This window comes from Callithrix jacchus, chromosome 6 (genome assembly GCF_049354715.1).
Source record: "Callithrix jacchus isolate 240 chromosome 6, calJac240_pri, whole genome shotgun sequence".
Taxonomy (NCBI): Eukaryota; Metazoa; Chordata; class Mammalia; order Primates; family Cebidae; genus Callithrix; species Callithrix jacchus.
Window position 1 is genome coordinate 162,291,549 of NC_133507.1, and position 27,486 is coordinate 162,319,034.

A 27,486-nucleotide genomic window follows, 5' to 3' on the forward strand; every position below is an offset into this window, starting at 1 on the left:
AGTATATATTTTGATGCACTGAAGTTTTTAATTTTCATGAAGTTCAATTTGTCCATTTTTAATTCTGTTGCCTGAGTCTTTGGTGTAATAGCAAGAAATCATTGCCAAGTCCAGTGTCATGAAGCTTTTGCCCTATGGTTTCTTCTAAGACTTTTATAGTCTTAGCTCTTATGTTTAGGATTTGGCTCTATATTGAGTTCATTTTTGTATATGGTGTGAGGTAAGGGCCCAGCTTCATTCTTTTGCATGTGGAAGTCCAGTTTTCCCAGAACCGTTTGTTGAAAAGACTGTGCTTTCCTCCCTAATGCTCTTGGAGTGCTTGTGGAAGTCATTTGATGATATATCGAAGGCTTATTTCTGGGTTCTGTTTTATTCCATCTGTCTTGATGCCGGTACCACACTGATTACTGGAGATCTGTAGTAAATTTGGAAATCTGGGAGTGCGAGTCCTCCAACATTGTACTTCCTTTCCAAGTTTGTTTCGACTGTTATCCTGATAAACTTCTAAAGCTTGCACTGATCTCTTTGAACCTAGTTATTTTATGTCCTGAGTCTGATCATTCCAGTATCTGCTGTTTCTCTCATTTCTGTCTATTCCTCTTGGTGGTATCTTGCTTCCTTGGGTGGCCAATTATCTTTGATTGTATCCTGGATTGTGTATTTGAAGAATTATTTGCAGGAATAAATTGAAGCCTAAGATGATGCCATCTTCCTCAGAGAGGGTTTTCCTTTGCTTCTGTGTAGAAGGTAGGGTGCTCCTCTGTGTGGAAGGCAGGGTGCTCCCTCTGCGTGGGAGGCGGGGGTGCTCCCTCTGCGTGGGAGGCGGGGGTGCTCCTCTGTGTGGGAGGCAGGGGTGCTCCCTCTGCATGGGAGGCAGGGTGCTCCTCTGCGTGAAAGGCAGGGTGCTCCTCTGTGTGGAAGGCAGGGGTGCTCCCTCTGTGTGGAAGGCATAGGTGCTCCCTCTGTGGAAGGTAGGGTGCTCCCTCTGTGGAAGGCAGGGTGCTCCTCTGTGTGGAAGGCAGGGTGCTCCTCTGTGGAAGGCAGGGTGCTCCCTCTGTGTGGAAGGCAGAGGTGCTCCCCCTGTGTGGGAGGCAGGGTGCTCCCCCTGCGTGGGAGGCAGAGGTGCTCCCCCTGCGTGGAAGGCAGGGTGCTCCCTCTGTGTGGAAGGCAGAGGTGCTCCCTCTCTGTGGAAGGCAGAGGTGCTCCCTCTGGGAGGCAGGGTGTTCCGTCTCTGTAGAAGGCAGGGGTGCTCCATCTGTGTGGGAGGCAGGGGTGCTCCCTCTGTGTGGGAGGCAGGGGTCCTCCCTCTGTGTATGAGGCAGGAGTGCTCCCTCTGTGGAAGGCAGGGGTGCTCCGTCTGTGTGGAAGGCAGGGGTGCTCCCTCCGTGTGGGAGGCAGGGGTGCTCCGTCTGTGTGGAAGGCAGGGTTCTCCCTCTGTGTATGAGGCAGGGTTCTCCCTCCACGTGGGAGGCAGGGATGCTCCATCTGCGTGGAGGCAGGGTGTTCCCACTGTGTATGAGGCAGGGGTTTTCCCTCTGCGTAGAAGGCAGGGGTGCTCCATCTGTGTGGGAGGCAGGAGTGCTCCCTCTGTGTGGAAGGCAGGAGTGCTCCCTCTGTGTGGGAGGCAGGGGTGCTCCCTCTGTGTGGAAGGCAGGGTGTTCCGTCTCTGTAGGAGGCAGGGGTGCTCCCTCTGTGTGGGAGGCAGGAGTGTTCCCTCTGTGTGGGAGGCAGGGTGTTCCATCTCTGTAGGCGGCAGGGGTGCTCCCTCTGTGTATGAGGCAGGGGTGCTCCCTCTGCGTGGGAGGCGGGGGTTCTCCGTCTGCGTGGGAGGCGGGGGTGCTCCGTCTGCGTGGGAGGCAGGGTGCTCCCTCTGTGTATGAGGCAGGGTTCTCCCTCTGCGTGGGAGGCAGGGGTGCTCCCTCTGTGTATGAGGCAGGGGTGCTCTGTCTGCGTGGGAGGCAGGGGTGCTCCCTCTGTGCATGAGGCAGGGGTGCTCTGTCTGCATGGGAGGCAGGGTGCTCCCTCTGTGTATGAGGCAGGGGTGCTCCCTCTGCGTGGGAGGCAGGGGTGCTCCCTCTGTGTATGAGGCAGGGGTGCTCTGTCTGCGTGGGAGGCGGGGGTGCTCCCTCTGAGTGGGAGGCGGGGGTGCTCCCTCTGTGTGGGAGGCAGGGGTGCTGCCAGTTGGGGAATACCTTAGTCCCAGTTTCAGGATTCACTCAAAGGGGAAGGACAGAGGGTCCTTCTAAGAGCAGGGTTCTGGGACATTCTTCCCGGTGGCAAATGATGACAGTGTAGAGCTGAGCAGTGAGACCAGCAGCTCATTCACCTGGGTCCCTGCACCCTGTGAGGTCAGGGCCAGTGCCCACATCAGCTCAAGCTGCTTGGCTCGTAGGCACCAGAAGTCTACTTTGCACAGTTCTGGAGTCTGGAAAGTCCAAGCCTCGGTGACCGGGGAGGGCCGTCTTCTGGGTCACTGACGGCATCTTCTTGTGCCTCCCGTGGCAGAAGGCAGCTCTCTGGGCTTCTTTCATTCGGGCGCCGGTCCCATTCATGAGACCTCCACCTTTATTGCCTGGTCACCTCTCAAAGGCCCCACCTGCTAGCACCATCTCTTTGAGAGTTAGGGTCTCAATGTAGGAATTTGGGGAACACAAACATTCCAGCCGTGGCCCCTCCTGTAAGTAGGAAAAGCAGAGCACAGAGAGGTGGGCAGCGAAACTGCCTCATGGATGTGGCAGTGGGCATGGGGTCAGGGTGGAGCACGTGCCTCTCACTGCAGAGGTGCCACTCAGAAGCCTCCTGGGGCTCCCCACTGCCGGAGGCCGAGCACAGCTCCCCCATTTGACCACTGCAGCCCCTCCAGCCTCCCCGGCCATGCTGGCCCCTGGCCATCCCCACCTCCACTCTAGTGCGGGCACCCCTGCCCTGAGCCCACCTAGTGTGCCCCCTGCTCACCTTTCCAGGCTTATCTCAGATAATGGGGCTTCGCCTTGACTCCTGAGGCCCCGGCTGGAGCAGAGCTGAGGAACAGTAGCTGCTGGGCAGGCCCAAGGCCCCACTGACCGGGGCCAGGGCCCAAAGGGGGGCTTTCCTACCCCCACAGCAGCCGACCGGGGCTGGGCACTCTGCAGGGCAGCATGTACTGCACGCAGGTCAGAGCCTGTGCCCTGAGCACACAGCCTGGCAGGAGGGGGAGTGCAGCAGGTCTGGTGGTCCCATCTCAGGGACGGGTTTCTGTCGGGCCACCCTGGGGATGCCCTGCCCAAGGCTGGCTTCCCCTCAGAGGACGCCTAGCATCGGGGCTGGGAGGCTGCTGGGCCACCTGCCTGCACACAGCCCCGTCAGTCCCTGCCCCGGCCTTCTGCCTCCCAGGTAAACAACAACGGGATCATCTCCTTCCTGAAGGAGGTTTCTCAGTTCACCCCAGTGGCCTTCCCCATCGCCAAGGACCGCTGTGTGGTGGCGGCCTTCTGGGCAGATGTGGACAACCGGCGTGCAGGCGACGTGTACTACCGGGAGGCCACCGACCCAGCCACGCTGCGCCGAGCCACGGAGGATGTCAGGCGCTACTTCCCCGAGCTCCCGGACTTCTCCGCCACCTGGGTTTTTGTCGCCACCTGGTACCGAGTGACCTTCTTTGGCGGCAGTTCCTCATCCCCTGTGAGTCCAGGCACTGGTTCTGGGGAGGGGGGATGTTTGGCTGGGATCCAGGGTCTCCCCACACCAGGGCCCCACTTGTGGAGGTAGGTGGGGTACAATCATTGGTCCATACCCAAGAGGGGAACACGTGGTAAAAACCACAGAGCCAGAGTAGAAGAGGACACAGCCCCCATCTTCCCAGTGCTCCTGGAAGCCACCTGCCTCAGGGAAACACCACATGCCCCAAAGCAGCAGCTTGCATGTCAGGGAGAGGCGTGTGGGTTGATATGGTTAGGAGGATTTCCATTTGGAATGGCCCAGTACACTAAGGGTTAAACTGGAAGCTCTCCTGCTTATTCTGTATTCCTTGATAATGCAAAGGTGACAGAAATGTTGACTCAAGAATAATCGCCACGTTGCAGGCTTGATGAGTTCTGGTGAGCTGATACTCGCTAACGAGGACAGCTGGCCGCTCTGGTGGCAGCTACGTAGGTAGCACCTACGGTGGCCAGGCCTGCACTGGGGTCACGACTGAACAAGACAGACAGTGACTCCCTAGGAAATAGCTGTGGGGTGCAGAGCTGTTCGTTCATGCACTTAATAAACACCTTTTAAGGGCACCTTCTAAGCGACAGGCAAGTGCTTTCGGCACTGGGCAGGCAGCCCTGGATGAAGCAGACAGGACGCATCTGCCCAGGGGGTCACCTGGCCAGGCATCAGGAAGTGCTCAGAAACATAACCCAGCCCAGGCCCTTCCAGGAGCAGGTCCGCTGACAAAGTGGACAGTTAGCTCCGCGCATCCCTCTGTGCGCCTCCCCAGCTCCCAGAGCCCCCCATGGGCGCTTAACTGGCGCTAGTCTGCCCTGTCCCCCGCACGGTCCCACCAGCCCGGTTCCACAGCCCTCAGCTCCGTTGGTTTCCCAGCTGTTAGCACGTAGGCCTGCTTTCCTGAAGCAGAGCGCGTGCTCGCTAATGTTCACTACGTCAGCGGAATGGACACTGCACAATCATGCATCCTCTCCAGTGGCTCAGGCGGGGCGTGAATTTGTTTCACTTGCACCCCACGACTGGACGGCTGCCATCCCAGGGGCCTGAGGCAGGCATGGCATAGCCCAAGTCGCCTTATTCATGATCCTGACCTGGCATGCGTGTTTAGAAGGGAGATTGCTGCCTGCAGAATTCCAACTTTCCTCTCAAAAATCTACAGATTCAGGCTGGGTGCAGTGGCTCACACTGGTAATCCCAGCACTTTGGGAGGCCGAGGCAGGTGGATCACCTGAGATCAGGAGTTCCAGACCAGCCTAGCCAACGTGCTGAAACCCTTCTCTACTAAAAACACAAAAATCAGCCAGGCATGGTGGCAGACGCCTGTAATCCCAGCTACTCGGAAGAGGGAGGCAGGAGAATCACTTGAACCCGGGAGACAGAGGTTGCGGTGAGCCAAGATCGCGCCACCGCACTCCAGCCTGGGCGACAGGGAGATTCCGTCTCAGAAAAAACAGAAGCAGTCTCCCCATTCATACTCACAGAAGCCGCATGTGAAAGGCCTGCCTCCCTGCACCCCAGCTGTCATTTTCCAGCCTAAGCCCGTGGCCTCTTTAATTTCCAGTGGCGCGTTTGTTCTGACAGCATCGGCTAATTGTATTCTACTGTGACGTGTCTGTTCAGACCCTTTGACGTGTTTTCTGTCATACTTTGGTCTTACTGATCTGTAGTTCTTGAATTAAGGGTCTCGACAGTTTTCTGCCGTATGCGTTAGAAATGCACTTCCACGCTGTGACCGGACGGCTCTTCTTACTATCCGGAAGCCTTTCGCAGTCAAGTGTGTGATTCTCCCTTCTGGTTTTCGCTGTGAACAAGCGTCACACTCGAGGCCTTTTCACTTTCCCGAGTTACTCATATTCGCCTGTACTTTCTAGGGCTCTTCTTTCCCTTTAACGCCTTCTTGGATTGGGGATTTCTTTGTGTGTGAGTGGAAAGGCAGACTCTCTGATCCTTTTCGGGGGCTCCTGTTCGCCCCAGATCGTCTCTGAAACAGTCCGGATCCTTCGCTTGCATCTCACCTGGCACCTCTTACCTGCACTCTGCCCACCAGTATTCCCATGCAGTGGAATTTCGTGAAACCCGCGAGGCGTGACTGGGACCCGTTGCAGCACGGCTCTTCCTGGCTTCTTGTACCTTTCCTCTTCCCTTTTTTACAGTTTTGCTCATTTCACACAGGAGATTTTGTGGCTCTGGCTCAGTGAGCGCTAACACTCGGTGTGCTGCTCCCCCTACCCCTACGGGAGCCTAAGCCCCCCCAAGGGCAGGGGACAGGGTCTGCTCCCATTTGCTGGCTCCGCACCTGCCCCGGGTGCTTCACTCACTCACTCCAGCAATAGCTGTGGGTTGGGGACGGCCTCTGATGGGTGGCAGGTGCTGGGAGACAGCAGAGCATGCGGCCACCAAGGTCCTGCCTTGGCTGTCTACCCAGCTGGAGGACACAGACACTGAGCAAGCCGGGGCACAGTGGAAAATGACAGTGTACAGGGAAGGCGGACAGGGCAGGGCGTCCCTGGGCCAAGGGGAGCTCAGGGCCCTGTTCAGCCCCCTCTCCCCACAGGTCAACACGTTCCAGACTGTGCTCATCACAGACGGCAAGCTCTCCTTCACCATCTTCAACTACGAGTCCATCACGTGGACCACAGGCACACATGCCAGCAGCGGGGGCAACGCCACTGGCCTGGGGGGCATCGCAGCCCAGGTAGGCGAGTGCAGGGGTGCTGCCCACAGCCAGGATTGTCATGAGCTGGTGAGGTAGGCAGGGACTCCCAATAGGTAGACCGCCCAGTACGGTGCAGAGGCATCGACAGCCATCCCTCAGGCCCCTCCCACTGCCCGAAAACCAAGAGACATCCTCAGACCCAAAGGCACCTTTGCCCCGCCCCACCCCGCCCCTGCAGGCCCTGTTTAACAGCTGCTGCAGCAGAAATGCCCTCTGCTCCTGTGCCCTGCAGTCCGGCCTAGCCAGAGACCTGAGGGACCACGCTGGCAGGAACCCCTGGGTGCTAGGGGAGTGAAGCAGGACAGTGCCCGCAGGGTCAGTGCTCCGAAGGCCCGAGAGTGCCTTTGGGCTGCACACAACCCCGCTCGCCTCCTGGCCACCTGCTTTCTCTTGGGGTCATACTTGCCCCTGGCCCTAGCGGAGGCCCAAGAGCCCAGGGGTGAGCTGCTGGAGGACAGGGCTGGGGAGCCAGGGGCAGCCCTCTCCTTGGCTCCCAGGAACCTGGCTGGGACATGGTGAGGGCAGGGAAACCCCAACCTCTATAGAGCTGGGAAGCAGCCTCCCTCACTCTGCCCCACCCCGCCCCCAGGCTGGCTTCAACGCAGGCGACGGGCAGCGCTATTTCAGTATCCCCGGCTCGCGCACAGCGGACATGGCCGATGTGGAGACCACTACCAACGTGGGTGTGCCCGGGCGCTGGGCGTTCAGAATCGATGATGCCCAGGTGCGCGTGGGGGGCTGCGCCCATACAAGTAAGAGGACAGAGGAGCAGCTTGGGGTGGGAGTGGGCTGAGGAAGGGGCTGATGGCAAAGGGGGAGAGGTGGAGAGGAGGGGCCGGATGCTGACCGGGAGAGTAGGGGGTCTCCAGCCCAGCCCACCTCAGGCACATGAAATTAAGGAGGGCCTGGCTGGTCCTGAAGCCTCACACACACTGCTCTGGGTTGGAGGGAACCCTCTGGGGACTGCAGTTTCGGGGATAGAGCTGCAGGGCTTCAGGGGAGGAGGAGCCCAGGGGTGCCTGTCCCTGAGACTGGGGCCCATGTTCTCCCCACATTCCCACCCGGCCTCCCATCTGGGCTCGGGGAGGAACAGCACATAGTCTCTGAACCCCAAGGCCACCAGTGAGGCAGGTGCTCTTAGCACCCAGATGCCCATTTCTGCTGGCACGCTTGCTGCTTGCTGGGGTTAGGTGTCTGTTTGACAAACCCGAGCATCACGTGGAATGTGAGTTCCAGGGGTCCTTCCAGCCCAGAGTGTACAAGCAGATGGGGTGGGTGCCCCTCCCAGGGGTGGGCACGTGGCCTGTGGGAGCAGCCAGGGCGACAGCAGAACCGGGTATGTAGCCCCAGCCCTGCTGCTGTGCGGCCTCCGGAGCCGGGGAGCCTCCGAAATCACTGCTTACACGTGGGGCGAAGGCAAGTGACTGATCGCTCCACCAGGGCTGCGCATCACAAGCCCTGCCAAGGCTGGGGCCACAGGGAGACCCGAACTAGGACCTGCCCCAGACTCACCTCCCAGCCGGGATGATCTAGGCTACCTCAAGGGCAGAGGGGCCACTTTTCTGCAACATTGAGTCCCCAGAGAACACGATGGGCAGCAGGGCAAGAGCACCACTGTCGGGGTGGAGGTGGGGCACAGGCGTGACACGAGGTCAGGGCTGGGGTGTGCTGGCCATGCCACAGGGCGGGGGGTGGGGGGTAGAAGTACATGTGGTGTGAGGGGTGAGGGGTGCAGGCGCGCCACAGGGTTGCACGTCGGGGATAGTTTGGGGGCTGTGGAAGTGCATCTCGGGGTTCAGAGGGGTGGAGGGTCTGCCGTGGGGTGGGGAGCTCAGCGTGCCTGGTGGGAAGAGGAGGGATGCATCTGAGGGCTGCAGGTGATGCCGTGATAAGGGAGACCCGAGGGGCCCCAGCTACCCATGCACAGAGCGTGAAGAGACCCCAGCTTGCATCTGAGCTTAGGGAGTCGGGGCTCAAGGGACAGGGAGCCCAGGAGCTGCCACCCAGAGCCCCAGAGCAGCCTCGAGCATCTGAGGGACAGAGCCCTCCCGCTGCCCCCGGCCATGCCCCTGCATGGCCTGCCTTGTCCCAGAAACACTGACAACACCAGTACCAGCAGGAATGGGGAGGGAGGTGGAGTGTGCCAGTTTCTAGAACTGCCTGATGCAGGGCCAGGAGGGATGGAGGGGACAGGAGGGGCAGGTGTGAGTCGCCCTGGGGAGTCCGCCCCACGGGAAGCTACATTCCCAGAGGCCACAGCGACAGAACGGCCCCTGCTCCCACCTGACGTGAAACCTGGACCCTGGCTGCTTTGCCGCAGTCACCCGGCACCCGGAGGCCGGCCATTTGTGCCGGGGGTGGGGGGCGGGGGGGGGGGAGGGAGTGGCTGTCCCGAGGAGTGGAGTCCGAGGCAGCGGCTGAGGCTCCGGCCCCTCCCTGTCTGCAGCCTCCGTGTGCCTGGCCCTGCGCCCCTGCCTCAACGGTGGCAAGTGCATTGAGGACTGCGTCACAGGCAACCCCTCCTACACCTGCTCCTGCCTCTCGGGCTTCACTGGGCGGAGGTGCCACCTGGGTGAGTGGCGGGCCCAGGGCAGCACCCACACTGGCTGTGCTGGGCTCGGGGAGCACTGCAGGCCCCTGAGCTCCCAGGGGCCCAGGTGAGGGGTCTCTGTCCCCAAGGTGTGGGTGACATGCTTAGGGGACCACTGGGAGCCAAACGCCATGGGCCCCTGGGGTGAGCACCGTGGCGGGTACAGCTGCTGCCCCTCTGAGCCAATCTCGGGCTTGCTTCTCCATCCCCCGGCCCAACCCAGGGCCCTGGAGGAAACGCCCCATCCCGCTCCGCCGCTGAGGCCCAGCCTGCCCCGTTTCAGACGTGAACGAATGTGCCTCCCAGCCGTGTCAGAACGGTGGGACCTGCGCTCACGGCATCAACAGCTTCAGCTGCCAGTGCCCGGCTGGCTTTGGGGGACCTACCTGTGAGACAGGTAAGAGGAGCCCCCTGACCTCTGTGGCCCTGCTGGGTGCAGGATGGCAGGAGACACAGCCGCAGGAGGCTGAGGTCTAGGGAAGTCTGGCGGCTGCAAGGTGGACAACCCGGGAGGGCCTTGCTCGGGGAGCAGAGGAGCCCGGGGAGCGGAGGAGCCTGGGGAGGCCACGCTCGGGGAGCGGAGGAGCCCAGGGAGGCCACGCTCGGGGAGCGGAAGAGCCCGGGGAGGCCACGCTCGGGGAGGCCACGCTCGGGGAGCGGAGGAGCCCGGGGAGGCCATGCGCCGGGAGTGGAGGAGCCAGATGCCCGGGGAAAGGCCCATATCTGGGTGGGCGGCTTCCGAGGCCATGGCATTCGGACCAGGGATGAAGCCTCAGAACAGGCCTGTGCTTAAGTCCCAAACCAGGCCTGGGTCAGGGCCAGATGGGCAGCACGGCCTGGGTGAGAGCCTGTCTGTGGGTGGTGGGGCCATCAGACCCCCTCAGCCCAGAACCAGCTTGAGGGGGACATGCGGTGCTTCTGGGGTCAGATGGGCCCCTGCGGGCGGGAAGGGCACAGCCACGTGGCCCTGAGCGCAGGTCCTGTAGCTCCCTCCAGCTGTTCCTGGGTGCTGTTTCTCTCCTGCCCCTGCCTTAAGGGCAAGGGGGTCTCACCGTCTGGGTGGGGCGTGGAGTCCGTCTCCACCTTCACTGCTGCTTCCAGAGTTCAGAGCCTGGCCCTTCTGAAGCAGTTGGCAGACTCGGCCTCTGCTTACCTGCCCCTCCACCAGCACCTCTTCTGGCCCTCACCCATGCCCTTCGCCCACCTGGTAAAGAAAGGTGGACCCCCTTTCCTGCTCTCCATCTTACCATGGGGGGCTGCTCAGGGAGCTTTGCAGAGGGAGCCCCTAAGACCGGAGCGCCATGACCTGCTGTTCCCCACCCGGCTTGGCCAGGCGTGCACGTCCCTGACTGCACCGGCTGATGTGCGACCGTTGTTCATAAAAACAACGTAGTAGTTTGTTCAGACAGTGACTGTATCTATAAGCAGTTCTTATCAGACATTTACGGTCGTGGCTTTTTTAAGTATTTCACTCCAATGTTTACACGTTTGTATTGGAGAGAACTAGTTGAGTGGCCGTAAGAGACTTTTGCACCTAAAAGTACGTTAGCGTGAAATTCTGCAGGAGTGCAATGGAAATGTGGCTTCAGGCTCCACAGGAGCGAAGCACCACTCCCACAGGTCAGTGTGTTGTAAAGATCACACACAGGTGACAGCAGTGACCCCCAGTGTCCCTTGCTCCCCGGCCCCTGCCACCCCCCACAGCCAGTGTCGGAGCAAGCTCCACGCAAAGGAGTTTCTCTGCCTCCAGAAGTTCCTGCCCTGCTTGCCCATGTGTTCTTGATGCGAGGCGGGTGTGCATCGGGCTTCTGTGGTGGTGGTGCCATGGCAGTCTCTGCCCTGCAGGCTTTGGCCCTTGGCAAAGAAAGGCCAGGGACGCCAACAGGGTCTCCTTCCTCCCACTCAGTGCCCTCCCTGTGGGATGCTGGCAGGGGAGGCCTTGCTGCAGAAACACCCAGGCCTATGATGAGGGTCCCCAAGGGTGACTGGGCAGAGCTTCCCAGGAACGGGCTGCTCCTTGTCCATGCCCCAGGCTCCAGGAGCCCCTCGCCCCTCTGCGATGTACAGCTTGGTGAGGTCCCCTAAGAGGGCTTGGGGCCTGGAGCCAGGAGCCTGCTTGAGGTCTTGGCTCTGCAGCATGTCAGCTGAGCCCGAGCCTTGGCCTTCTCAGTGCAGTTGTGGCCCAAGCCTTGGGTACAAGCCCCCCTGCCCCCTACAGAGGCTCCTTAGTCTTGGAAGCCACCTTGGCCCCCAGAGTTCAGGGATGCCCACGGCTAGAGGTAAGGATGTGCGTGCTGCCCTGCCTAGTGGAGTTGGGTCAGGGAGACGGGTCACCACGTCCCGTCAGCCACCAAAGCGCTTTCACACCTCCCAGGCAGCCAGGCCCTCCTGTCTCCTTCCTGTGCCAAGGAGAGGGTCCCACCATTCCCCGGTGACTCCAGGGAGGGACACATGCCTTGGCTGTCACTCTGGTTTCTATGTTGAGTTCATCTGGGTATGAGTTGTCAGAAGACGGGGAATGTGGCTCCCCCGCCTCTGGCTCTGCTTCCCCGGGAGTAAAGGAGAGACCTGGGATGCCTGGGCCAGGTGCTCTGGGCTCAAGGAGGGCCAGCATCCGGCGAGGAGGCAGCACAGGGGGTAGGCTCCCCAAGCTCATGCCCACTCTGGGAGCCGGAGTCCCTTTGCCCTGTCTGTTCCTGCACAGGCCATTGGCTGCCCACCCAGCTGCTCACCCCAGGCATCGCTCCTACACCCTGGGTGCTGCCCACTCTTCCAGGCTCAGTCACAGCCTGCATCCTCGACAACAGCTCTTGTCACAGTCTGCTTGGCATGAAAGCCTCCTGAGGAGACCATTCCCCAAGGGTGGGAGTGGGTTCCTGCACCCCCACTGTCCCCGCCCAGCACACACCTCTCCCTCCATCACCCCCCTCCCCCGTCTTCACCCAGCACACAGCCCTCCCTCCACCACCCCCACTGTCCCCCCCCAGCACACACACCCTCCCTCCATCACCTCCCCCCCCCACTGTCCCCACCCAGCACACACACCCTCCCTCCACCACCCCCGCTGTCCCCACCCAGCACACACCATCCCTCCCTCCATCACCCCCTGCTGTCCCCACCCAGCACACACACCCCTCCCTCCATCACCCCTGCTGTCCCCGCCCAGCACACACCCCCCCCTCCATCCCAAGTTTGCTGAATTATACCCAGTTCAGAAGGCGCTTCAGGTAGCCAGTCCTTGCCTGCCGCCCCTCAGGAACCTGCCTGCCAGGCCCCTTGCCCTGCAGGCCAGTCAGGAGTGGGGCTCAGTGTATGTCCCAGGAGTTTCTGTCCCATCAGGTGACCATAGCTGGCAGTCCAATGTCCTGTCTACACCTCTTCACTCTAGCCCAGTCCCCCTGTGATACCAAAGAGTGTCACAATGGTGGCCAGTGCCAGGTGGAGAGGGGCTCTGCGGTGTGCATGTGCCAGGCTGGATATACGGGAGCCGCCTGCGAGACAGGTGAGTGGCTGCCCCCGGGTTGGGGGGGCTCCTGCCGGAGACCAGGTGCTGGGCAGAGGGTGGTCCTGGCCTGGCTCAAGCCAAGCCCCACCTCTGCTGCCCCTCAGATGTGGATGACTGCAGCTCTGAGCCCTGCCTGAATGGAGGCTCCTGTGTTGACCTTATGGGGAATTACACCTGCTTGTGTGCAGAGCCCTTCACGGGACCTCACTGTGAGACAGGTAACTGGCCAGGTGCCTGCTGCCCATCATGGCAGTGACGGCCTTGTGTGGTGAACACACCATGGCCACTCTCCCTTCCTGCCTTGCTGTCTGACTCACCCACACCTGCCTCTGGGGTGGGGGCTGCCTCTGCCCTCTTCCCACTCCCCATCACTTCCCGCTCAGCCTGCGTCCTCATCCACCAACTGCAGGGAAAATAGGAAGCAAAAGATGGACGCTCTGTCGCCAGTGTGCTGTGTGAGGCTGAGCAACCTCTCCCCGTCTCTGGGCCTTGGTTTCCATCTGTGAAATGCTGGGAGGGATGACAGTCCCCAAGGCTCCTCTTCCAGCCTGGGTGATTCTCGGCTTTTTCACGCCTTTCTTTCCCACTCTAGAATCCTCACCACCCGAGGGAAAGTCATGGGAATCAGAAAAGAAACTGGCCTTTACTACGTGTGCTGAAATCTACTATTTTTTATTCTGTTTTCTACTGTTTAGTTGCTAGTTGTGACCTGTTAGAGGAATTAAAAGGCCAACTGGAGATTCCAACCCACAGTGTAAAGCAGGGCTTTCATGTCTCATAGTCACACCTGCCCCCCGAGGCTCCCCCACCGGGCCAGCCTCTGCGGACACAGCAGGTGCTGCTTGTCTTCAAGGAGATGCTAGAGTCAAACTATTCAGGTTATTTTTAGTTTAAAAATTAAGGAGGAAATTATATTTTACCCATAAGACACAAAGGGTCAGGGCCCTCTATCAGTCGTTGCCAGGCGCATGGGAAGCCAGGGTGTGTCCTGAGGGGAGGGTGGTGCTCTGCAGGGCAGGTGGGGAGGAGGCAGCCTCCCCTGTTAGGCTGCTTTAAAGTCACTGTTTGTGTCACAGCTCACTTTGCCTAGATTGCTATCTAAATATCAGTGTATTTCAGTAAATTCATGTCGGGAAACAGATAAGTGGCTTCAAAGGATTTTTGCAAATAGACCATGTTTTGTGCAGAAGTAGAAGTGGATAACAAGAAACCATAGACTGGCCGGGCACAGTGACTCACACCTGTTATCCCAGCACTGACGCTGAGGCAGGTGCATCACTTAAGGTCAGGAGTTCGAGACCCGCCTGGCCAACATGGTGAAACCCCATCTGTATGAAAAATACAAAAGTTAGCTGGGCGTGGTGGTGCATGCCTATAATCTCAGCTACTCAGGAGGTTGAGACTAGAGAATTGCTTGAACCAGGGAGACAGAGGTTGCAGTGAGCTGAGATCGCACCACTGCACTCCAGCCTGGGAGACAGAATGAGTGAGATGCTGTCTCAAAAAAAAAAAAAAAGAAAGAAAGAAAGAAAAAAGGAAAGGGAAAAGGAAAGGAAAGCTATCTCCAGGTGGATAGTGAAAAAAAACGAAAAAGAAAAGGAAAGAAAGAAACAGTAGACTGACTCTTTTGCTAATTTAAGCTGACTATGTTACAAGGCACAAATGCTGATAATCTAATCAGGTCTGACAGGAAGTTGGCCAAAAAATTGGGGACCATAAGAAAGACTTTCTAGTCTCCTGGCCAACAGGAATTCGCTGCTCTGGGAATTTCCCTCTCCCCATCAACATCTAGAAACAGGCAAAATGTGGGAAACCCCTTTTTCAGCCACATGGACAACAGACAGCACAAGCCTGTCATCCCGGGGAATAGGGACTCAAATGAGGTGAGCCCTACAATTGCCCCAGATTCTGCCTGGGGGCAGTTTCCAGGCCACTCTGCTGGGAGGAGGAATTGAGAATCCAGCAGTCCCTCTGAATTGAGGAAACTTAGATCCTAGTTCAATGGCTACAGTTTGTGGGGCGGAATAGCAGAGAAGATGGTGCTCCCGAGGCAGGAGGGAGCATGAGATCAAGAGGAGACCTTGAACCTTGGCTCAGTATTATCTGACTCAGGGTGAAATCCACAGGCAGTTCATCAAACAATTCCTGGAACTGAAACAGGGCTGGGAATCGATTGTGTAGAGTTCTCGGTGGGGTGTCACTTTAGTCACGGGGATAAATAAGTACTGAACTAAAAAGTAATGTGGACCTGACATAGCAAATCTTAAAGAAAGCTTTAGAAGGACCAGATGGATCCTAAGTCATTTAGCTATGTGTCAGAATAAAATCCTGTACTCCTTAACAGAAGTATGTCAGTAATATAACAGAATCCAAATAGCAAGTCAAAAATTATTAGAAGTAAAATGTAACTCACAGCCAGGAGAAAAACAGATCAATAGAAATAGACATCAGAAATGACAGCAGTGATCGAATTAGCAGATATGAAGGTTTACCTATTATGAATATGCTCCATATACTCAAGATTGTTGAAGGGAAAAGACTAAGGAGAAGTAGAGGTATATTTTAAAACTTGTAGAGATGAAGAATGTATCTGAGTTTTTAGAATACACTGAATAGTATTTACAGCAGGTCAGATACTGCAGAAGGAAAGATGAGTGAACCTGAACAGTGAAACAGAAACAATTCAATGTGTGTCACAGAGAGAATAAGACTGAAACAAAGAGGAAAGGTCTTGGCAACCTGCCAACAGTATTAAGCAGGCGAGGAGCCATGAATCTGGAGTCTGAGAAGGAGGATGGAGATGGGCGTGGAAAGGAGTATCACAGAAAAAGCATGTGAAGAAATAACACCCAAACATTTTCCAAGTTTGGTGAAAACTAAAGCCCACATTTCCAAGAAAAGCACGAAGAAAACCACACAAGGCCATACCATAATCAAATTGCTGAAAACTGGTGATAAAAAATCTTAAAAACAGCCCGAGGAAAAAGCCACATTATGTACAGAGAAACAAGAATGTCAACAGGCTTCTCATCAAAAAACAATGCAAACGAGGAGACACTGGAGTAATACCTTTAAAGGGCTGAAAGAACCCCCCAGCCTAGTGTACTGTATTAGCAGCAGAACTGTATTTCAGAAATGAAGCTGAATAAAGACTCCTTCAAACAAAATCGAAGGGCATTCATCGCCAGCGCACCTGCATGGCCAAAACAAGGTTAAAGGAAATTATTTAGACAGAAGAAGAAAAACTGGGACCAAAGGAAAATCTGGATCTCTGCAGAAGGATGAAGAGTGTTAGAAATGATAACTATGCGGGTTGAAGACTTCTTAATCTCTTTAAAGATAATTTTTAAAGTAAAATAATGAAATTTATGACGTATGTAGAAATAAAATAGATGACACCAATAACATAAACCAAGGTTTGCAGACTTTTTCTGTAAAGGGCCAGATAGTAAATACTTCTGGCTTTTTGAGCCATACGGTCTCTACCACAATTCAGCTCTACCATTGTAGTGTGAGAGCGGCCAGCCGTAGACAATACGTAAATGAATAGGTAGGGCTGTGTTCCGGTGTTCCAATGAAACTGTCCTTTTAAAAATTGATGAAAGGCAAGATTTGGCCTGTGAGTTGTAGTTTACCAACCCCAACATAAAAAATAGGCAGAAATGGAAGTGTAATATTTTAAGGTCCCTATATTATATAAAGTGGTATAATATTGTTTGAAGGTAGGCTGCATAAGTAAAAGATACACATTGTAAACCCTAGAACAACAAGTGAAAAATAATAATAAAGAATTATAACCAATAAACCAACTGTGGAGGTAGAAATTGAATCTTACAAATACTCAATCCAGAAGGCAAGAGAAGAGGAAAAAAGAAAGAAGTGGGACAAATTAAAAGCAACAGCAAGGTGACAGGTTCAATCTAGTCATATTGGTACTCACATTAAAATGTAAAATGATGAAACATATGAATTAAAAGGCAAAGACTGTCAAACTAACCTGAAAAGCGATACCCAACTACATTCTATCACGAGAACCCACTCTAAGTATAAAGACAAGGATAATTTTAAAGTAATAGAATGGGTTTCTGGTTCTGAGAAAGATAGAGTAAGCACACTCTATCCCTGTCTCTCCCCCACTGAATACAGCTAAACTCCTGGACAGAATGCATGGAGTAGCTATCAGAGGACTCTGAAAAGTAAATAGTAGCAGGTGGATTGGGGAAGAAGACCATGCTTTGAAGTACCACCAAACCAGTGGTGAGTTTACTATTTTTTGTTTTTTTGCTCTGGGATCCCCCCAGCCTGGACTCAAAGACACCTCAAAACCAGAAGTGAGCATCCACATGGACAAAAAGAGTGCTCCAAAGAAGCACTCTAGTCAGGCTTAAGAAGCAGGGCTGACAGTGCAGAAGTTGGGGAACCCTCAGGTGTCTTTAAACTGTGAGGGAGGGAAAGCTTTCTCTCCAGTTGGAGGTGCTTTGGTTTCAAAGGGGTTGGGTATTGTTTTCCCCTTTCCTGTTGTTTTTCCCTTTCTCTGTTGTCCCATCACTTGGCCCCAGCAATGAATGCCATCATTATAAATAAGTGGCAAGGTAGGGAAATAAAAGCCCAGCTTTCTTGCCAGAGGACTAAAAAAGGTAGCCCCAGAAAACTGGGAAGTACTCGGGAGACTATGGAGGGTGAATCTTGGGACAGTAACTCCATAAAGTTATTTATGAACTCCTGAGGCCCCCCAAGTTGGAGGAATCTGTAATCTGATCCAAAATTATATAGACAATACCATTTATAATAGCTCCTCTAAAGTAAGACTTTAGAATAAATCTAATAAAGTGCTAGAGAATTTGTATGCTGAAAAACTACAAAGAGCTGATGAAGGAAATCAAGATCAAGTAAATAAATAGGCATACCATGTTCATGGATTGGAGGACTCAATCTAGTAAATGTGGCAGTGCTCTCTAAATTGATTTATACATTTAACATGATTCCAACACAGCTCTCAGAAGAATCTTCTGTAAATATAGACAAACTGGTTCTAAAATTTATATGGAAAGAAAAAGAATTTAGAAAGCCAAAACAATTTTGATGAAGAATAAATTTTGAGGAATCACACTACTGGGTGTTAAGATTTACTGTAGGCCAGGTGCGGTGGCTCAAGCCTGTAATCCCAGCACTTTGGGAGGCCGAGGCAGGTGGATCACGAGGTCGGCAGATCGAGACCATCCTGGTCAACATGGTGAAACCCCGTCTCTACTAAAAATACAAAAAATTAGCTGGGCACGGTGGCATGTGCCTGTAATCCCAGCTACTCAGGAGGCTGAGGCAGGAGAATTGCCTGAACCCAGGAGGCGGAGGTTGCAGTGAGCCGAGATCGCACCATTGCACTCCAGCTTGGGTAACAAGAGCGAAACTCCGTCTCAAACAAAAAACAAAAAAAAAGATTTACTGTAAAGACACAGTGATTAGTTCAGTGTGATACTGGCAAAGGGACAGACACATGGATCAGTGAAACAGAGAATATCCAGAATTAGACTCATACAAATATGGCCAATTAATTTTTGAAAATGATTTAAAAGCAGTCCAATAGAGAAAGGATAATCTTTTCAACAAATGGATTTGAAACAATTAGATATCCTTATTTTTAAAAATGAACCTCAACTTAAACCTCACACTTTATACAAAGATGAAGTCAAAATGGATCATAAAATAAAACAAAAACAAAACAAAAAAATGGATCATAGACCATAAAAACATAAAACTAACATTTTTAGAAGAAAATATAGGCCAAAAAAAAATATTTATGACCTAGTCTTAGGCAAAGTCTTCTTAGATAAGACAACCAAAGCATGATTCATTAAAACACACACACGCATACAGATAAATTAGACTTCATCAAGATTTAAAACTTGTGCTTTGTGAAAGACATGGTTAAAAGAATAAAAAGACAAGCTGCAGACCGGGAGAGAATTTGCAGAACTCACACCCAGCAGAGGACCTGGGATCAGAATACATCGAGAATTCTCAGCTCTCAACTGGGACAAGACAACTCAATTTACAAAATGGACCAAACACTTGAATGGACACTTGGTAACAAAAGATACATATGTGGGGGGAATAAATGGATGAAAAAATATTCTTGTCATTAATATCAGCCATTAGTAAAATGCAAATAAAAGCCACTATGAGAAATCACAACAAACCCATTGGAATGTCATATATAGATATATATATAATACCTGGTAGATACGGAACAACTGGGAGGCCCCCACATTTTTAGTGGAAATGCAAAATCGTTCAGCCACTCTGAAACAGTTTGGCAGGTTTTTTATAAGGTTAATATGTGCTTCTAATATGACCCAGCAATCCCATTCCTTGATATTAACGCTAAAGAGATGAAAACTTAGGTTCACACACAAATTTATACACAGATATTTATATTATTTCTGTTTATAATCACCAAACTCCAGAGATAAGTGCATAGACAAATCATGGAACCTCTTTACAGTGGAATACTACGCAGTCCTAAAAAGGACCAATTATTGATACATATGACAACTTGGGTGGATCTCAGAGGTATTACGCTGAGTGAAAGAAGCCAGTGTCAAAGATTATATACTGCATGCTTCCACTAAATGGCGTTTTTGGTCAAACAAAACTATGGTGATGAACAAATCAGTAGTTGCTGGGGACTGAGGTGTAACAGGACCTCTGTGACGCTGAAGAGACAGACCAAAGACGTCTTTTAGGGAGATGGAATGTCCTGTATCCAGATTGCGGTAGGGTTTGAGCAAATTATGTATGTGTTAAAATTCATAGGGGTGTAGTGAACCAAAGTGAATTTTACTGTAATTTACAAAGACAAATTTTAAAAGCACACGAAGAAATTGAACATTTTTTAAAACCCAAAAAATAAGCTTAGGTAAGCACTGATCAGGATATTGCTACAGTGCCTATATTAATATCAAATAAATCAAACATTAAGCAGTGTCACTCCTTAATGTTTGATGAGGAGGGACTTTTATAACGATAAAGGGGTCAATACATCCAGAAAACGTAACTGTGGATACACTTGTGCCTGTTAACACCTATTCACATGAAGCTAGAGCTACTGAACTGCAAGGAGAAGCAGGTCCATAATCATTGGTGGAGGTTTCAGCACTCCCCTCCCAGTGGTGCACAGTGTGTAGACGGGAAATCAGTAAAGCTGGAGAAGACTTGAGCTTGGCCTCCATGGCGTTTATCGAGCCCTCACATTATTCCCAAGTGCTCATGGCCATCAAAGACCACATCGTGGGCCATAAGTAAGGCCCGATGCATTGAAAAGGATTGTGTCTTCTGACCGTCGCAAAATTAAACTAGAGATGAACAGCAAAAAGATACCTGGAAAATCCCAGTTACTTTGCCAATAGGGATGCCTGACCAGAAATGTGTGGAGGCCCCTGGCCCCTGGGTGGTTTCTCAGTGCTGCTTGTCCGTCCACGGAAGGAACTGGGAGATCCTGAGTGCCACGGGGTGCAGAGTGCCTACAAATCTGTTTCCAGAAATTCTGGCTTAAATTCCACTTGGGAATGAGAACTGAGGTTAAAACCCAAAGGTGCTGTGGGGGCTGGGCGGGGAGACCATTCTCCCCACACTCCTTGTGTGGCTGCTGGTGACCACTGTCTTTCTTGCAGGACACCACTCGGTTCCCGACGCCTGCCTCTCGGCCCCTTGCCACAATGGGGGCACCTGTGTGGAAGCAGACCAGGGCTACGTGTGCGAGTGCCCTGAAGGCTTCATGGGCCTGGACTGCAGGGAGAGTGCGTCTGGGCTGCAAAGGCTGCCGGTTTTGGGCTGGGGCAGGAGACCCAGGGAGGGCCCCCCTGTGGGTGCATGCAGGGAACACCCGAGAAGAAACGTGAGCGTATGTGTGTGTAGACACTGCATCTGTGTGGGAAACACCCCGAGAAGAAGCATGTGTGCGTGTGTACACTGCATCTGTGTGGAAATGCCCGGAGAAGCATGTGAGTGTCTGGACACTGAATCTGTGTGGGAAACACCTGGAGAAGCGTGTGTGTGTGTGTGTGTACACTGTATCTGTGTGGGAAACGCCTGGAGAAGCGTGTGTGTCTGGACACTGCATCTGTGTGGGAAACACCTGGAGAAGTGTGTGTGTGTGTGTACACTACATCTGTGTGGGAAACACCCTGAGAAGCATGTGAGTGTGTGTACACTGCATCTGTGTGGGAAACGCCCAGAAAAGAAATGTGTGTGTGTGTCTGGACAGTGCATCTGTGTGGGAAACACCCCAAGAAGAAGCATGTGAGTGTGTGTACACTGCATCTGTATGGGAAACGCCTGGAGAAGCGTGTGTGTGTGTACACTGCATCTGTGTGGGAAACGCCTGGAGAAGCGTGTCAGTGTGTGTGTGTACACTGCATCTGTAAGGGAAACGCCTGGAGAAGCGTGTGTGTGTGTGTGTGTGTGTACACTGCATCTGTGTGGGAAACGCCTGGAGAAGCGGGTGTGTGTGTGTGTACACTGCATCTGTATGGGAAACGCCTGGAGAAGCGTGTGTGTGTGTGTGTACACTGCATCTGTATGGGAAACGCCTGGAGAAGCGTGTGTGTGTGTGTGTGTGTGTACACTGCATCTGTGTGGGAAACGCCTGGAGAAGCGTGTGTGTGTGTGTGTGTGTACACTGCATCTGTATGGGAAACGCCTGGAGAAGCGTGTGTGTGTGTGTGTGTGTGTACACTGCATCTGTGTGGGAAACGCCTGGAGAAGCGTGTGTGTGTGTGTGTGTGTACACTGCATCTGTATGGGAAACGCCTGGAGAAGCGTGTGTGTGTGTGTGTACACTGCATCTGTATGGGAAACGCCTGGAGAAGCGTGTGTGTGTGTGTGTACACTGCATCTGTATGGGAAACGCCTGGAGAAGCGTGTGTGTGTGTGTGTACACTGCATCTGTATGGGAAACGCCTGGAGAAGCGTGTCAGTGTGTGTGTGTACACTACATCTGTAAGGGAAACGCCTGGAGAAGCGTGTGTGTGTGTGTACACTACATCTGTGTGGGAAACGCCTGGAGAAGCGTGTGTGTGTGTGTGTACACTGCATGTGTGTGGGAAACGCCTGGAGAAGCGTGTGTGTGTGTGTACACTACATCTGTGTGGGAAACGCCTGGAGAAGCGTGTGTGTGTGTGTGTACACTGCATGTGTGTGGGAAACGCCTGGAGAAGCGTGTGTGTGTGTGTACACTACATCTGTAAGGGAAACGCCTGGAGAAGCGTGTGTGTGTGTGTGTGTGTGTACACTGCATCTGTGTGGGAAACGCCTGGAGAAGCGTGTGTGTGTGTGTACACTACATCTGTAAGGGAAATGCCTGGAGAAGCGTGTGTGTGTGTGTGTGTGTGCACTGCATCTGTGTGGGAAACGCCTGGAGAAGCATGTGTGTGTGTGTACACTGCATCTGTATGGGAAACGCCTGGAGAAGCGTGTCAGTGTGTGTGTACACTGCATCTGTATGGGAAACGCCTGGAGAAGCGTGTCAGTGTGTGTGTGTACACTACATCTGTATGGGAAACGCCTGGAGAAGCGTGTGTGTGTGTGTGTGTACACTGCATCTGTGTGGGAAACGCCTGGAGAAGCGTGTGTGTGTGTGTGTGTACACTGCATCTGTATGGGAAACGCCTGGAGAAGCGTGTCAGTGTGTGTGTGTACACTACATCTGTATGGGAAACGCCTGGAGAAGCGTGTGTGTGTGTGTACACTACATCTGTGTGGGAAACGCCTGGAGAAGCGTGTGTGTGTGTGTGTGTGTGTGTGTACACTGCATCTGTATGGGAAACGCCTGGAGAAGCGTGTGTGTGTGTGTGTGTACACTGCATCTGTGTGGGAAACGCCTGGAGAAGCGTGTGTGTGTGTGTACACTACATCTGTGTGGGAAACGCCTGGAGAAGCGTGTGTGTGTGTGTGTACACTGCATCTGTATGGGAAACGCCTGGAGAAGCGTGTGTGTGTGTGTGTGTACACTGCATCTGTGTGGGAAACGCCTGGAGAAGCGTGTCAGTGTGTGTGTGTACACTGCATCTGTGTGGGAAACGCCTGGAGAAGCGTGTGTGTGTGTGTGTACACTACATCTGTAAGGGAAACGCCTGGAGAAGCGTGTGTGTGTGTACACTGCATCTGTGTGGGAAACGCCTGGAGAAGCGTGTGTGTGTGTGTGTGTGTACACTGCATCTGTATGGGAAACGCCTGGAGAAGCGTGTGTGTGTGTACACTGCATCTGTGTGGGAAACGCCTGGAGAAGCGTGTGTGTGTGTGTACACTACATCTGTGTGGGAAACGCCTGGAGAAGCGTGTGTGTGTGTGTGTACACTGCATGTGTGTGGGAAACGCCTGGAGAAGCGTGTGTGTGTGTGTACACTACATCTGTGTGGGAAACGCCTGGAGAAGCGTGTGTGTGTGTGTGTGTATACTGCATGTGTATGGGAAACGCCTGGAGAAGCGTGTGTGTGTGTGTACACTACATCTGTAAGGGAAACGCCTGGAGAAGCGTGTGTGTGTGTGTGTGTACACTGCATCTGTGTGGGAAACGCCTGAAGTGTGTGTGTGTGTGTACACTACATCTGTAAGGGAAACGCCTGGAGAAGCGTGTGTGTGTGTACACTGCATCTGTGTGGGAAACGCCTGGAGAAGCGTGTCAGTGTGTGTGTGTACACTGCATCTGTGTGGGAAACGCCTGGAGAAGCGTGTGTGTGTGTGTGTACACTACATCTGTAAGGGAAACGCCTGGAGAAGCGTGTGTGTGTGTGTGTGTGTGTGTACACTGCATCTGTATGGGAAACGCCTGGAGAAGCGTGTGTGTGTGTGTGTGTGTGTACACTGCATCTGTGTGGGAAACGCCTGCAGAAGCGTGTGTGTGTGTGTGTGTACACTGCATCTGTATGGGAAACGCCTGGAGAAGCGTGTGTGTGTGTGTGTGTACACTGCATCTGTGTGGGAAACGCCTGGAGAACCGTGTCAGTGTGTGTGTGTACACTGCATCTGTGTGGGAAACGCCTGGAGAAGTGTGTGTGTGTGTGTACACTACATCTGTGTGGGAAACGCCTGGAGAAGCGTGTGTGTGTGTGTGTGTACACTGCATCTGTGTGGGAAACGCCTGGAGAAGCGTGTGTGTGTGTGTGTACACTGCATCTGTATGGGAAACGCCTGGAGAAGCGTGTCAGTGTGTGTGTGTACACTACATCTGTAAGGGAAACGCCTGGAGAAGCGTGTGTGTGTGTGTACACTACATCTGTGTGGGAAACGCCTGGAGAAGCGTGTGTGTGTGTGTGTACACTGCATGTGTGTGGGAAACGCCTGGAGAAGCGTGTGTGTGTGTGTACACTACATCTGTGTGGGAAACGCCTGGAGAAGCGTGTGTGTGTGTGTGTACACTGCATGTGTGTGGGAAACGCCTGGAGAAGCGTGTGTGTGTGTGTACACTACATCTGTAAGGGAAACGCCTGGAGAAGCGTGTGTGTGTGTGTGTGTGTGTACACTGCATCTGTGTGGGAAACGCCTGGAGAAGCGTGTGTGTGTGTGTACACTACATCTGTAAGGGAAATGCCTGGAGAAGCGTGTGTGTGTGTGTGTGTGTGCACTGCATCTGTGTGGGAAACGCCTGGAGAAGCATGTGTGTGTGTGTACACTGCATCTGTATGGGAAACGCCTGGAGAAGCGTGTCAGTGTGTGTGTACACTGCATCTGTATGGGAAACGCCTGGAGAAGCGTGTCAGTGTGTGTGTGTACACTACATCTGTATGGGAAACGCCTGGAGAAGCGTGTGTGTGTGTGTGTGTACACTGCATCTGTGTGGGAAACGCCTGGAGAAGCGTGTGTGTGTGTGTGTGTACACTGCATCTGTATGGGAAACGCCTGGAGAAGCGTGTCAGTGTGTGTGTGTACACTACATCTGTATGGGAAACGCCTGGAGAAGCGTGTGTGTGTGTGTACACTACATCTGTGTGGGAAACGCCTGGAGAAGCGTGTGTGTGTGTGTGTGTGTGTGTGTACACTGCATCTGTATGGGAAACGCCTGGAGAAGCGTGTGTGTGTGTGTGTGTACACTGCATCTGTGTGGGAAACGCCTGGAGAAGCGTGTGTGTGTGTGTACACTACATCTGTGTGGGAAACGCCTGGAGAAGCGTGTGTGTGTGTGTGTACACTGCATCTGTATGGGAAACGCCTGGAGAAGCGTGTGTGTGTGTGTGTGTACACTGCATCTGTGTGGGAAACGCCTGGAGAAGCGTGTCAGTGTGTGTGTGTACACTGCATCTGTGTGGGAAACGCCTGGAGAAGCGTGTGTGTGTGTGTGTACACTACATCTGTAAGGGAAACGCCTGGAGAAGCGTGTGTGTGTGTACACTGCATCTGTGTGGGAAACGCCTGGAGAAGCGTGTGTGTGTGTGTGTGTGTACACTGCATCTGTATGGGAAACGCCTGGAGAAGCGTGTGTGTGTGTACACTGCATCTGTGTGGGAAACGCCTGGAGAAGCGTGTGTGTGTGTGTACACTACATCTGTGTGGGAAACGCCTGGAGAAGCGTGTGTGTGTGTGTGTACACTGCATGTGTGTGGGAAACGCCTGGAGAAGCGTGTGTGTGTGTGTACACTACATCTGTGTGGGAAACGCCTGGAGAAGCGTGTGTGTGTGTGTGTGTATACTGCATGTGTATGGGAAACGCCTGGAGAAGCGTGTGTGTGTGTGTACACTACATCTGTAAGGGAAACGCCTGGAGAAGCGTGTGTGTGTGTGTGTGTACACTGCATCTGTGTGGGAAACGCCTGAAGTGTGTGTGTGTGTGTACACTACATCTGTAAGGGAAACGCCTGGAGAAGCGTGTGTGTGTGTACACTGCATCTGTGTGGGAAACGCCTGGAGAAGCGTGTCAGTGTGTGTGTGTACACTGCATCTGTGTGGGAAACGCCTGGAGAAGCGTGTGTGTGTGTGTGTACACTACATCTGTAAGGGAAACGCCTGGAGAAGCGTGTGTGTGTGTGTGTGTGTGTGTACACTGCATCTGTATGGGAAACGCCTGGAGAAGCGTGTGTGTGTGTGTGTGTGTGTACACTGCATCTGTGTGGGAAACACCTGCAGAAGCGTGTGTGTGTGTGTGTGTACACTGCATCTGTATGGGAAACGCCTGGAGAAGCGTGTGTGTGTGTGTGTGTACACTGCATCTGTGTGGGAAACGCCTGGAGAACCGTGTCAGTGTGTGTGTGTACACTGCATCTGTGTGGGAAACGCCTGGAGAAGTGTGTGTGTGTGTGTACACTACATCTGTAAGGGAAACGCCTGGAGAAGCGTGTGTGTGTGTGTGTGTACACTGCATCTGTGTGGGAAACGCCTGGAGAAGCGTGTGTGTGTGTGTGTGTACACTGCATCTGTGTGGGAAACGCCTGGAGAAGCGTGTGTGTGTGTGTGTGTACACTGCATCTGTGTGGGAAACGCCTGGAGAAGCGTGTGTGTGTGTGTGTACACTACATCTGTGTGGGAAACGCCTGGAGAAGCGTGTCAGTGTGTGTGTGTACACTGCATCTGTGTGGGAAACGCCTGGAGAAGCGTGTGTGTGTGTGTGTGTACACTGCATCTGTATGGGAAACGCCTGGAGAAGCGTGTGTGTGTGTGTGTACACTGCATCTGTATGGGAAACGCCAGGAGAAGCGTGTGTGTGTGTGTGTGTACAGTGCATCTGTGTCGGAAACGCCTGGAGAAGCGTGTCAGTGTGTGTGTGTACACTGCATCTGTGTGGGAAACGCCTGGAGAAGCGTGTGTGTGTGTGTGTGTACACTGCATCTGTGTGGGAAACGCCTGGAGAAGCGTGTGTGTGTGTGTGTACACTGCATCTGTATGGGAAACGCCAGGAGAAGCGTGTGTGTGTGTGTGTGTACAGTGCATCTGTGTCGGAAACGCCTGGAGAAGCGTGTCAGTGTGTGTGTGTACACTGCATCTGTGTGGGAAACGCCTGGAGAAGCGTGTGTGTGTGTACACTACATCTGTAAGGGAAACGCCTGGAGAAGCGTGTGTGTGTGTGTGTGTGTACACTGCATCTGTGTGGGAAACGCCTGGAGAAGCGTGTGTGTGTGTGTGTGTGTGTGTACACTGCATCTGTGTGGGAAACGCCTGGAGAAGCGTGTCAGTGTGTGTGTGTACACTGCATCTGTGTGGGAAACGCCTGGAGAAGCGTGTGTGTGTGTGTGTACACTACATCTGTAAGGGAAACGCCTGGAGAAGCGTGTGTGTGTGTGTGTGTACACTGCATCTGTGTGGGAAACGCCTGGAGAAGCGTGTGTGTGTGTGTGTGTGTACACTGCATCTGTATGGGAAACGCCTGGAGAAGCGTGTGTGTGTGTGCACTGCATCTGTGTGGGAAACGCCTAGAGAAGCGTGTGTGTGTGTGTGTATACACTGCATCTGTATGGGAAACGCCTGGAGAAGCGTGTGTGTGTGTGTGTGTACACTGCATCTGTATGGGAAACGCCTGGAGAAGCGTGTCAGTGTGTGTACACTACATCTGTGTGGGAAACGCCTGGAGAAGCGTGTGTGTGTGTGTGTACACTGCATCTGTATGGGAAACGCCTAGAGAAGCGTGTGTGTGTGTGTACACTGCATCTGTATGGGAAACGCCTGGAGAAGCGTGTGTGTGTGTGTGTGTACACTGCATCTGTATGGGAAACGCCTGGAGAAGCGTGTGTGTGTGTGTGTGTACACTGCATCTGTATGGGAAACGCCTAGAGAAGCGTGTCAGTGTGTGTGTGTACACTGCATCTGTGTTGGAAACGCCTGGAGAAGCGTGTGTGTGTGTGTGTGTACACTGCATCTGTGTGGGAAACGCCTGGAGAAGCGTGTGTGTGTGTGTGTGTACACTGCATCTGTATGGGAAACGCCTGGAGAAGCGTGTGTGTGTGTGTACACTGCATCTGTATGGGAAACGCCTGGAGAAGCGTGTGTGTGTGTGTGTGTGTGTAC

General features: G+C 53.5%; 1 protein-coding gene across 19 annotated transcripts in view; it reads left to right on the forward strand.

Moving 5' to 3' along the window:
- Nucleotides 1–27,486, forward strand: part of SNED1 (sushi, nidogen and EGF like domains 1) — a 107,149-nt gene that overhangs the window by 26,615 nt on the left and 53,048 nt on the right. For 15 of the 19 annotated variants that reach the window (XM_035306310.3, XM_035306308.3, XM_035306315.3 and 12 more), the window contains exons 2-9: nucleotides 3,373–3,660; nucleotides 6,242–6,382; nucleotides 6,993–7,155; nucleotides 8,850–8,975; nucleotides 9,277–9,390; nucleotides 12,382–12,495; nucleotides 12,603–12,716; nucleotides 20,169–20,294. In XM_035306310.3, the coding sequence (XP_035162201.1) occupies nucleotides 3,373–3,660; nucleotides 6,242–6,382; nucleotides 6,993–7,155; nucleotides 8,850–8,975; nucleotides 9,277–9,390; nucleotides 12,382–12,495; nucleotides 12,603–12,716; nucleotides 20,169–20,294 (1,186 nt within the window). The remainder of the gene's footprint in view (nucleotides 1–3,372; nucleotides 3,661–6,241; nucleotides 6,383–6,992; nucleotides 7,156–8,849; nucleotides 8,976–9,276; nucleotides 9,391–12,381; nucleotides 12,496–12,602; nucleotides 12,717–20,168; nucleotides 20,295–27,486) is intronic. The other 4 variants (XM_035306314.3, XM_078328949.1, XM_078328948.1 and 1 more) reach the window with 2 other exon arrangements.